Here is an 11,811-nt window from a genome sequence, read left to right as displayed (position 1 = left end):
TCCATTTAAAGAGAAATCAAAATGCAAAAGCGGGAATTACAGAAACCAAAAACAACATTTTTAAACCCAGCTCTGTGTGCACACAGGATTAAAACGTTACCCATATTTCCACTTGGTAATCATTATGTGATACATTTGCATTGTTACACTCATGATGCTCAGCTCCATTTATCCCTAAAACCTGGTGAACCCAGTCAAGCAATTAGACATAAAAGCCCAGATGACTTATTTTCTGCTAATCAGTTCAAACAAGACAGAGGTAGCCAAGACCTACAGCATACGCTGTGGTGGATCGCAGCTGAGTGTGAAGCGGCTGGGATGAAGATCAGCTCCTCCAAGTCCGAGGCCATGGTTCTCGACCGGAAAAGGGTGGCTTGTCCTCTTCAGGTTGGAGGGGAGTTCCTGCCTCAAGTGGAGGAGTTTAAGTGTCTTGGGGTCTTGTTCACGAGTGAGTGAAGAATGGAGCGGGTAATCGACAGATGGATCGGTGCGGCTGCCGCAGTAATGGGGGCACTGTGCCGGTCTGTTGTGGTGAAGAGAGAGCTGAGCCGAAAAGCGAAGCTCTCGATTTACCAGTCGGTCTATGTTCCTACCCTCACCTATCGTCATGAACTTTGGGTCATGACCGAAAGAACGAGATCCTGGATACAAGTGTGGGTCACCGTAGGGTGACCAGGCACTCCCTTAGAGATAGGGTGAGGAGCTCGGCCATCCGGGAGGGGCTCGGAGTGGAGCCACTGCTCCTCCACATCGAGAGGAGCCAGTTGAGGTGGCTGGGCATCTACTGGTCCTTCTCAAAATATTAGCATATTGTGATAAAGTTCATTATTTTCCATAATGTCAGGATGAAAATTTAACATTCATATATTTTAGATTCATTGCACACTAACTGAAATATTTCAGGTATTTTATTGTCTTAATATGGATGATTGTGGCATACAGCTCATGAAAACCCAAAATTCCTATCTCACAAAATTAGCATATTTCATCCGACCAATAAAAGAAAAGTGTTTTTAATACAAAAAACGTCAACCTTCAAATAATCATGTACAGTTATGCACATAATAATTGGTCGGGAATCCTTTTGCAGAAATGACTGCTTCAATGCGGCGTGGCATGGAGGCAATCAGCCTGTGGCACTGCTGAGGTCTTATGGAGGCCCAGGATGCTTCGATAGCGGCCTTTAGCTCATCCAGAGTGTTGGGTCTTGAGTCTCTCAACGTTCTCTTCACAATATCCCACAGATTCTCTATGGGGTTCAGGTCAGGAGAGTTGGCAGGCCAATTGAGCACAGTGATACCATGGTCAGTAAACCATTTACCAGTGGTTTTGGCACTGTGAGCAGGTGCCAGGTCGTGCTGAAAAATGAAATTTTCATCTCCATAAAGCTTTTCAGCAGATGGAAGCATGAAGTGCTCCAAAATCTCCTGATAGCTAGCTGCATTGACCCTGCCCTTGATAAAACACAGTGGACCAACACCAGCAGCTGACACGGCACCCCAGACCATCACTGTCTGTGGGTACTTGACACTGGACTTCTGGCATTTTGGCATTTCCTTCTCCCCAGTCTTCCTCCAGACTCTGGCACCTTGATTTCCGAATGACATGCAGAATTTGCTTTCATCCAAAAAAAGTACTTTGGACCACTGAGCAACAGTCCAGTGCTGCTTCTCTGTAGCCCAGGTCAGGCGCTTCTGCCGCTGTTTCTGGTTCAAAAGTGGCTTGACCTGGGGAATGCGGCACCTGTAGCCCATTTCCTGCACACGCTTGTGCACGGTGGCTCTGGATGTTTCTACTCCAGACTCAGTCCACTGCTTCCGCAGGTCATCAAAGGTCTGGAATCGGCCCTTCTCCACAATCTTCCTCAGGGTCCAGTCACCTCTTCTCGTTGTGCAGCGTTTTCTGCCACACTTTTTCCTTCCCACAGACTTTCCACTGAGGTGCCTTGATACAGCACTCTGGGAACAGCCTATTCGTTCAGAAATTTCTTTCTGTGTCTTACCCTCTTGCTTGAGGGTGTCAATAGTGGCCTTCTGGACAGCAGTCAGGTCGGCAGTCTTACCCATGATTGGGGTTTTGAGTGATGAACCAGGCTGGGAGTTTTAAAGGCCTCAGGAATCTTTTGCAGGTGTTTAGAGTTAACTCGTTGATTCAGATGATTAGGTTCATAGCTCGTTTAGAGACCCTTTTAATGATATGCTAATTTTGTGAGATAGGAATTTTGGGTTTTCATGAGCTGTATGCCACAATCATCCGTATTAAGACAATAAAAGACCTGAAATATTTCAGTTAGTGTGCAATAAATCTAAAATATATGAATGTTAAATTTTCATCATGACATTATGGAAAATAATGAACTTTATCACAATATGCTAATATTTTGAGAAGGACCTGTATGTCATGACGAATCTGTCCTGACCTCACTATCACTATCCATTCAATGACTTGTTATGCTTCGTTTTGACCACAAGGTGGCAGAGTAATAAAACAAATTGAAAGTACTGCTAACCCCACATCCAGGGTCCCTGATTATGGTGTAAAAAACTGTTGATCTTTCAGTCTACATTTAGTTTTTAAGTAAATAGAAGCTGTAAGAAAAACAGTTAATAATAACATACGTGAGTCATGATGAACAGGTTACAGAAACAGGCAACAGGGAAAAATCAGTGTAAAAACTTTATTTTATGCATTAAAAAAGTAATACGATGAAGCAAAATTACAACAATATGTGATAAAAGTTACATCACTTTTAAACTCAGCAGAGGTGTAAAACGTTCATAGAAACACATTTTAGCAAAGGTCTTCAGATTTTTATAAACCAGTAGATAAATTGAACCTTTTTGTTTGTGTATTACAGGAAATATTTATAGAACAGTTGAAACTCAACACTAAATGAACTGTCACTTTGTTTTCTCTTATAAGTAGTGATTGGATGGAAAATGAATGAAAAAGAAAACCCTACGAAAATGTATTTTAAAAAAAAGTGTGACATACCTTTCAGTCACTCACAAATATTTTTGTAAGATATTTGTGAGTTTAAGTTGTTTTAGAGCTCAGAAATCCCCAGAGTGTGTTACTTTGTCTCATCAATGACAATGTATCTGTTATTCTCCAAACTGAGCAGTCTAGGTAGTGTAAGATACTGACTGCTCATTCTTAAACTATAAAACCCTGTTTCCAAAAAAAAAAAAAAAACACAAACCTCTTTAACAGCTTATGATCTCAGCTTTAAATCATTTCTGAGGGAACATGGTTCCAGCAGTGATGGAGGAAAGGTTTGTCTTTTCTTCTACCCATTTGTTATAATTAGTAATTTTGGTGTAAACGCCAGGTCTATTTTCCATTGCACATCCATCACCCCAGCTAATAATTCCGAAGAGGAAGAGCCTGTTGTCGACTTCACAGACCAGTGGCCCTCCTGAGTCGCCCTGCGAGACAGAATCAGGCAGCATTGAAGGCAACAAAAGCTCTTATCTGGGGAATGAAGACTGAATTCAGGTACAGACATGTTAACATACCTCACAGGCGTCCTGGCTCCAGTCGGGACGTGCAGCACAAAACATGTTGTTATTGACCATATTTCCATAATAATCCTTTTGTTGACACACATTATCAGCAAGGAGGTTCACCTGAGCCTTCTTGAGGTACTGAGATTTGTACCACAAACCTGCGAAGAAAAGGAGTGGATAAACTATTGTGCAATAAAACCAATATGTTATCACAACAAAATACATTTATCTTTTGTAATGCACCTTTGTTTTCCTGACTGTCAACACAATCAGAAGAATAATTAACTCCTTTTGATGATATAATAGCTCCTCTTTAAAATGTTGCTTCAGTTCACTCATTTTTTGCATGGCTCTCTTAAGGTGTCGTTAGTGTCAATTAGGTTGAGGTCTGGACTTTGACTAGGTTATTGCAACACCTTTTTTCTTTTCTTTTAGAGATTTTGTTGGAGATCTGCTACTATGTTTGGTATCACTGTCTTGATGACCCAGTTTGGGCCAAGCTCAAGGTGTCTGATAGATGACTTTACACAAGGTTCACAGGTCCTGTGTCTGCAATGGACCCCAAATCATCACTCCTCCTCCACCACTCTGCCTTATAGTTGGTGTAAGACGTTGGATTTTTTTCCTTATGTGTCCTGTGCAAACATCCGGGCTTTGGTCTCATTTGTCACTGTTTTAGACATCTAGCAAATCGAAGTCATGCTGCCACTCTTTTTTTGAGGGAAAATTTATTTTTTCCTTTAACAATTTAAACAAGTCATACTTGTTTAAAGCAAACACAATTGCTTCTCTGAAGCCATTGCTGATGTCTTTCCATTTTGGCATTGTATTACGTACAGCTGAATTCACCAAATCCCTCGTAAAATTAAATGTTCTTCCATGACTCTTCTGAGAGTCCCATGAGGATAAATGTTCAAATATGAAAGAAAGTTTATCAAACTTTCTTCACCAAATTTCTCTTTCCCATATCCAGCGATCTCACAGGTGACCCCCGGCTGCAGGCTCTGCAAAGGTGGCGGCAGGCAAACAGTCTTCACCCAGTCGGTTTCTTCAACACACTTTCCATGTTTGGCCATTAATTTCAGCAAAGCTAAAAAATATAAACACATTTATTAGAAAACTTAGTGTTGAAGTAAACAACAAAACAAACATGACAGACATAATTCACATGCAAAAATCATTAAGACCTCCCCTGAGGTACATTAGTAAGTTGATGGTGCAAAGTATGATTGTTTTTTTTAACCCTAACTCTATAAAAGTGGCACTTTGTTTTATTTAAAATGGCAAACATTATTCAGGTATGGCTGAATTCTATGTTGCTTTTATCTAGGAGATTTTTTACAGCAAAGAGATCCATTCGTACCAATGTCGTTATTGTAGTTTTGTTCACTGTTGTTGAAGCCTTCATGGATGAAGATTTGCTCCACTCTGAAGGTTTGCTCCATAGTTGGGTCACTCTCATTGAGAGCATTTTTTCCCAACGTGACAGAGAAGCATTGATGGCTCGCCTGAGAGCTGAAACACAAATGTACATCATATTATGTGTCATTTCTCAGCACCGACTCTGCTTATTGTAACTGACGTCATGTCTTACCCTTCAGGAAAGCAGTGGGCGGCCGTTATGATCCAACAGGCGGATATCAGACTGCCCCCGCAGCGGAAAACCTTTTCTTTCGATTTGCTATGCCAGAATATGGCTGCAACCCACGGGTGAGATTCCACAGTAGCAACTGTTCCACCCACAATCTTCATCTGAGTTCTTATGGTCCGTTGACCACATGCCAGATCTGCTGCTGGGAAAGAAGCTGTTCAAAAATATTTTAACGAAAAGCATAAAAATCAGAAAAAGATGTGCATTAGGAGCTCACGTGTTTGTGGTTTGATGGGTCCAGCTGAAGGTGCAGGTGTAACTGGAAGATTGAAAATGTTTTTTAAAACATGAGGAGAGGTCACATTTGTGAAACATTTCTAATTAATTAAGATATTTTACAGATCTCTCTTTAAAAAATTATTATACCCCAGCAGTATTATATATCGCAAATTATACATTAACTTGTCCTAAAGGTTCAAGATCTTAACGAAATCTGATTAAGGTGAAAAATAAATATTCTCCTTAGGGAAATAACACACTTACAGGATTCAACATGACAACGGGGGATATCACAATATTCACGCACCAGCTGGTGGTTTTTCCACACGTTACACCATGGACGTAGTCTGTACTGGATATTTCTGAAAGAGAAACAACACCAAGTACCAACAAACTAATTATTTTTGTCTTAAAATGTACAATATTACCATAGGTGGTTTTTGGGTGCTAACATCTCCTCAAGCAGTTAAAAGTTATTTTATATTTTCAACCCAAATTTGTGTGTCTTTCTCAATTGATATGTATGCCATAGTTTGAAGGTAAGTCAAATGAAAACATTTTTAACTGGGCTGCATGGTGGCACAGTTGGTAGCACTGTTGCCTTGCTGCAAGAAGGTCCTGGGTGTTCGACTCCCTGCCGGGGGTCTTTCTGCATGGAGTCTGCATGTTCTCCCCATGCATGCGTGTGTTCTCTCCGAGTACTCCAGCTTCTTCCCACAGTCCAAAAACATGACCGGTTAAATGGTTTCTCTGAATGGCGTGAAATTAGGCATGAATGAGTGTGTGCTTGGTTGTTTGTCTTTTGTGTGTCTGATTGCTGTGCGATGGACTGGCGACCTGTCCGGGGTGTACCTCGTCTCCCACCCATAGACTACTGGAGATACGCAACAGCCTCCCCGCGACCCACTATGGAAGAAGCACTAGAAAGAAGAAGCAGTAGAAGCAGTAGAAAATGACTGACTGACAAACAATTTAAACTCTGTTTTATTATTATTTTAGGTTTTCGTAGTTCTTTATGATAGAACTATGAAACGCTGACCAGACGTCCCCAATTTCCGGGGACAGTCCCAGTTTTAGACGAAATGTCCCTGGCTAAAGCTGTCCCTGGAAATGTCCCTGATTCTAGCGTTTTGTGAATATTTTAAGACCACCCACAGAACTCCGAAAAAACAGTGTTTCTCTGCTCATTGAACGCCGTCGGGTGTAAAAAACACAGCATTAAACTGCATTTTGATGGGATTTTCACCGTGTTTTATGCCATCCTGACTTATAAAACAACGTTTTTTGCATGACCTTTTAACCAGACTTTCAATTATAAAAAGTGCCGTTTTGTGGCACAGTTTGCTTGCCATAGTCTTTGACATGAGGAAGGCTTGGTTCGCCATAGGGAACTTTACTAGTGTTGTCAACGTTCGCTGTGCTCAAGTTAAAAAAAACATAAGGCTTTGGTTTTATACTAAAGGTGAGGACCCAAATGCAAATAAACCAAGCTTTTATGAATGACCAGAACAAGTAATGGCAAGACGAGAGCACAGTGAGTAGCTGTAGCTGAGTGAGGGAGATTGTATTGTAACCATTATAACCGTATTATTAATATTTTGGCGTTAAACTAAGTTATTGCTAAGTCATACTGGATGACTTAGCAATAAAAACTTTAGGTTAGGTTTTTATGTCCCAATTACCTGAATATGATTCACAGCATTACCATGCTATAGATTCTTCAGCTAGAAGTAAAATTAAAAATTAGCAGAGCGTATTTGACAAATCAAATTAGTTAAAATTAATAAAGGTCTCTATTCTAGCGCTAGGCATCAGTAACATTAGCTATCGCCAGTTTAGTCTACAACTAACATCTAAACAACTTCCATCCATCCATCCATCCATCCATCCATCCATCCATCCATCCATCCATCCATCCATTTTCTATACTTGATTTTTCCATACTGGGTCATGGGGGAGCTGGTGCCACGGTTAGGGTGCCCAGCAGTCTACAGGCGAGAGGCGAGGTACACCCTGCACAGGTCACCAGTCCATCACAGGGCAATGAGAGAACCCACGCAAGCACTGGGAGAACATTGAAACTCCATGCAGAAAAACCCCCATATTACTAGTATTCCTAATAGTTTGGGCAGCATGTAAACTGAATGCTGATGTAGAGGAAATAAGAAACATTTCTTAGCCTAGCTTTGTTGGTTTCAATGACATAGTTAGCGCTTATGAATATAATGATCTACTACAGTATTACGCCAGTCGAAGCAATAATTAGTTTAAAGTGGAGATAGATAGATAGATAGATAGATAGATAGATAGATAGATAGATAGATAGATAGATAGATAGATAGATAGATAGATAGATAGATAGATAGATAGATAGATAGATAGATAGATAGATAGATAGATAGATAGATAGATAGATAGATAGATAGATAGATAGATAGATAGATAGATAGATAGATAGATAGATAGATAGATAGATAGATAGATAGATAGATAGATAGATAGATAGATAGATAGATAGATAGATAGATAGATAGATAGATAGATAGATAGATAGATAGATAGATAGATAGATAGATAGATAGATAGATAGATAGATAGATAGATAGATAGATAGATAGATAGATAGATAGATAGATAGATAGATAGATAGATAGATAAATAGATAGATAGATAGATAGATAGATGAGGGAGGGATAGACAGACATTAGAGGTTCACCGATTGCAGTTTTCTGGCCGATTACGATTCTGATTTGGCAGATATCGATTTTTTTTATAACTGACACTGTCAGGTGTCATAAGGTCTCAACACACCTTCAGTGTTTGGTGTTGACCCATCATGTTTATATGTTCATGAATATTTTGATGTGGCTCCTTGATCAAGGCACTTGGCTGATTTCGATCAGCTTTGTCTGAGAGATTAAAGTTTATTCATTTTAATTTTTAATCCTAGTGAGGTCTGTGGAGCACCACAGGGTTCATTGCTTGAGCAAATTCTCTTCTTTTTCTATACGTGCTTCCACTTGATAAAACTGCGAGACAATATCCATTATTATGCAGATTATACACAGTTATATTAATCCATAAAGCCTTGCATAAAACATTGTATTTTAGCTAGGATCAAACTGGAATCTACATAAGTGAATTTCAACATGTCTTTATCATTGAATTGTATTGGTTTGATCAGATCATACAGAATACTTCTGGATATGACCTGAGCCTGTTTGTCTTGACATGACATTTGTTGTGAATTAGTGCTAAATATATAAACTGAATTGAAATTAAGCAAAACTTTAAATGTTGCAAGTAAAGCAAAGTGTGTAACAACAGACCTGTGGATAAGCTCGTATTATTGACCTATATCCTACCAGAAGTGCTTCAGTGAATCATAGCGTTTATAGGAAGCTGTCTCTTGTTTTGAAGGGTGCCTCCTTTATTTGTTAAGAATAACTATATGCATCCCAAAGAACTGTAACTATAACTCTATAACTGTTAAAACAATGAAAGTTTAGAACACCATTTCCTCCTTAGATACAAAAAATTTTGTTATCGCTATGTCAGAGTGTAGTTTAACATTGACATCACAGACCTACCTGCAGTAGTTGTGTCTTCCAAAGTGAAGGTCTGAGGACAGGTAACGCCTTCTGGTGTGTAAATCCCAGTTCTCGCATGTTTTTCCGCTGACTGATTTTGAAACGGTGCCTCTGTAGTATAATCCAGTCCCTTCATAGCAGCTGTCACCTTTCCCTATAACCACATACACAGGTTAGTAAATTGTGAAATGGCATGATTGAAGTTTGGTTTAAGATCAGTTTCTCACCAATTTCACAGTGTCTCCCAGTAAAACCATCAATACAATTACAAAACAAGTGTTCACCAGTGACCAAGGAAGGCACAGACAACCCACCGTTGAGGCAGATCTCATCTACAAGATAAAATTGTACAATTAATGCTCAGAAAACAATACCAAGAAATCTTAAGGAATGTTCTGCTTACCTGAACTGTCGGTGGAGGAGAAAATAGAAATGTGTCTCCTTCTTCCATGTCTCCACAGGCCCCTTACAACCTCGGCTGTAGACAGTGCTACTAGCAAACTTAGGAAAACACTAGAGCACCTTGTGTTTATCATTCTTCTTGACTGCAGAGGTTGTAGCCCAAACAGACTCTGCATGACCGTGCTTGCAGAAAGTTATTTGTAAGGCTTCAGTTTTCACTTCTGCATGCCTGGACAAGGAGGAGCTCCGATTGGCTAACAGCTGTTTGACATCTGCTTAGCCTATTAGATTTTCTGGTGAAGAAATTGGAGTTTGGAAGGCTTCTAAATGAGTCTTTACAGTTGACCTACATGATTTGTTCTCAAGAACAATATTAATAACTGGTATGTTAAGAAAAATCATGCAGCTGTTTAAATGCCTCATGAACAGATTATGGGTTAAATTAAAATGTAGGTTGCTATTTAGGAAACCACAAACTATGAATATGTTTACGGATCATAAGTCTGGAGTTTGTGGTTTTCTACATACTGTACAGATACACTGTTGGGTAACTGATACCACTCTGTGCACAAATACTGACTACATTGGGTAGAAATAGTTTTAGCCTTCTGGACTGGTGTGTCCTTAATGTCCACAAACACTGATCACATTTAGAGAGGGGTTGCTAAAGATATCCTATTAAACTGGCATGTTAACCTTCACTAGGCAGCGTCGGAGCGGTCAGTTGTTGGAGAAAAAATTAATGTGTGAGGCAATAAAATATACATTTAAATATCAGTCACACTTATAACCCAATACCATTACACTGGAAAAGTACTCATTCCTCCTGAACTCTTCCACATTTTTTCAGGTTACCACCTGACAACATGTTTTGAAAATTAAACACTGAAAGGTGTGTCCTACATTTATCTTCATCCTCTTTATTCTGAGATCTATATATAAAATGCATTGCAACCAATAGCCTTCAGATAACAACTCATTAGTAATTACTCAGTCAAAATCCAGGTGATCTGTGTAGGCCTGAGGTTTGTTAAAGAACATCAGTGAACAAACAGCATTGTGAAGACCAAGGAAAACACCAGGCAGGTTATGCCACAGCAAACATGTGGAAGAAGATGCTCTGGCCAGATGGGACAAAAAAATAAACCTTTTGGCCAACTATTTAAACAGTATGTGTGGTATACTTCATTACACCAATCCCATGGTAAAACATGGTGGTGGCAGCATCATGCTGTGGGGATGTTTTTTTTTCAGCAGGGACAGGAAAGCTGGCCAGTTAATTGATCAATTGATGGAGGTAAATGCAGTGAAACATGAGAAGAAAACCTACTAGAGGCTGAAAAAATTACTTGAGACAGGAATGGAGGTTCACCTTCTAAGAAAACAGTGGAATACCTTCGATCATGGGTGATGAACCTTAGTCCTCACGAGCCGGTGTCTGGAAATTCTTAGCAAGAACACATCTAAAAGCAGCTGGACAATGGTCCTTCAGGAATGAAGTTTGTCATCCCTGATTTAATTCAAAGCATATTTATGTATTAGAATGGCCCAGTCAAACTACAGACCTTAATCTGACTGATAATCTGAGGCAAGACTTAATATAAATTCTTCATCCAATCTGACTGAAGTAAGCTATTTACAAAGAAGAATGGGCACACATCTCAGTCTCCAAATATGCATAGTTGGTAGAGACATTTGATAAAGGTCCTCAAAATGGTAATTCTGCACAGTATTTACTCAGGGGATCTGAATATATACGCTAAGTACTTTTATTTTTGAAACAGTCTTGAAAACCATGTAACATTTTTCTTCTGCTTCACATTCCCTACTTTGTGTGGTCTTGGTAAACTACAGTGACATTTATTTTTGTAATGTAATAAAATGTGAAAATGTTTCAGAGGAATGAATTCTTTTCAAGACACTATATCTTTAGACTGCTGGAGGACTCTAACGAACCTTCAGAAGGGTACCAGAACCAGAGAAATAAAAATAAAAAAAAGTAAGGCACTAAGGTGATCACTCTTCTACCCTTTCTGATGTAAAACCTTGTCAAGGTTACAAAGAACAGGAGGACTAACAGTTAATAACCAGCAGATGAAAGGTCAGCTTTACATTGCTGGACAAATTGTTTTCAAATTTCTTTAAAAAAAAAGTCCAAGAGTCAACTTCAACTAATTATGAATGTTTTTAATGGTTTTATGTGAGCTCAGTCAGATAATTTAATCATGTAATAAATAAGACAGTTTAATTTTAACTGTTAAATTGATTGGTGTTGTTTTACAAAAGCATGAAAAATAGCAAAACAGTTTTTGTTTAGAATATATAGAAATATATTTTACTACTCACTTTTGTAACTGGTATTAAAGCCAATATAAGAGTTACTACCAAACATAAAGTATAGTCTAAAGTCTAAATCAAAGTTTATCGTTGCATTTAGAGA

General features: G+C 39.0%; 1 protein-coding gene across 2 annotated transcripts; it reads right to left on the bottom strand.

The window, feature by feature from the left end:
- Positions 1-2,663: 2,663 nt before the first annotated feature.
- On the bottom strand, positions 2,664-9,560 carry plaub (plasminogen activator, urokinase b). 2 transcript variants are annotated; one of them, XM_047377525.1, is made up of 10 exons: positions 9,373-9,560; positions 9,197-9,301; positions 8,970-9,123; positions 5,644-5,741; positions 5,378-5,419; positions 5,104-5,314; positions 4,873-5,024; positions 4,459-4,599; positions 3,519-3,667; positions 2,664-3,428 (listed from the first exon to the last, which is right to left on the bottom strand). In XM_047377525.1, the coding sequence occupies exons 1-10, from the start codon at positions 9,545-9,547 to the stop codon at positions 3,234-3,236; spliced, it is 1,422 nt and encodes a 473-aa protein (XP_047233481.1). In that variant the 5' UTR covers positions 9,548-9,560; the 3' UTR covers positions 2,664-3,233. The 2 variants fall into 2 exon arrangements, with proteins under 2 accessions (XP_047233481.1, XP_047233482.1); XM_047377526.1 differs by having other exon boundaries at positions 5,104-5,299.
- Positions 9,561-11,811: the final 2,251 nt, after the last annotated feature.

The sequence above is a fragment of the Girardinichthys multiradiatus genome, chromosome 10 (assembly GCF_021462225.1).
Source record: "Girardinichthys multiradiatus isolate DD_20200921_A chromosome 10, DD_fGirMul_XY1, whole genome shotgun sequence".
NCBI classification, from domain to species: domain Eukaryota; kingdom Metazoa; phylum Chordata; class Actinopteri; order Cyprinodontiformes; family Goodeidae; genus Girardinichthys; species Girardinichthys multiradiatus.
This window is presented reverse-complemented; position numbering and strand designations above follow the sequence as displayed.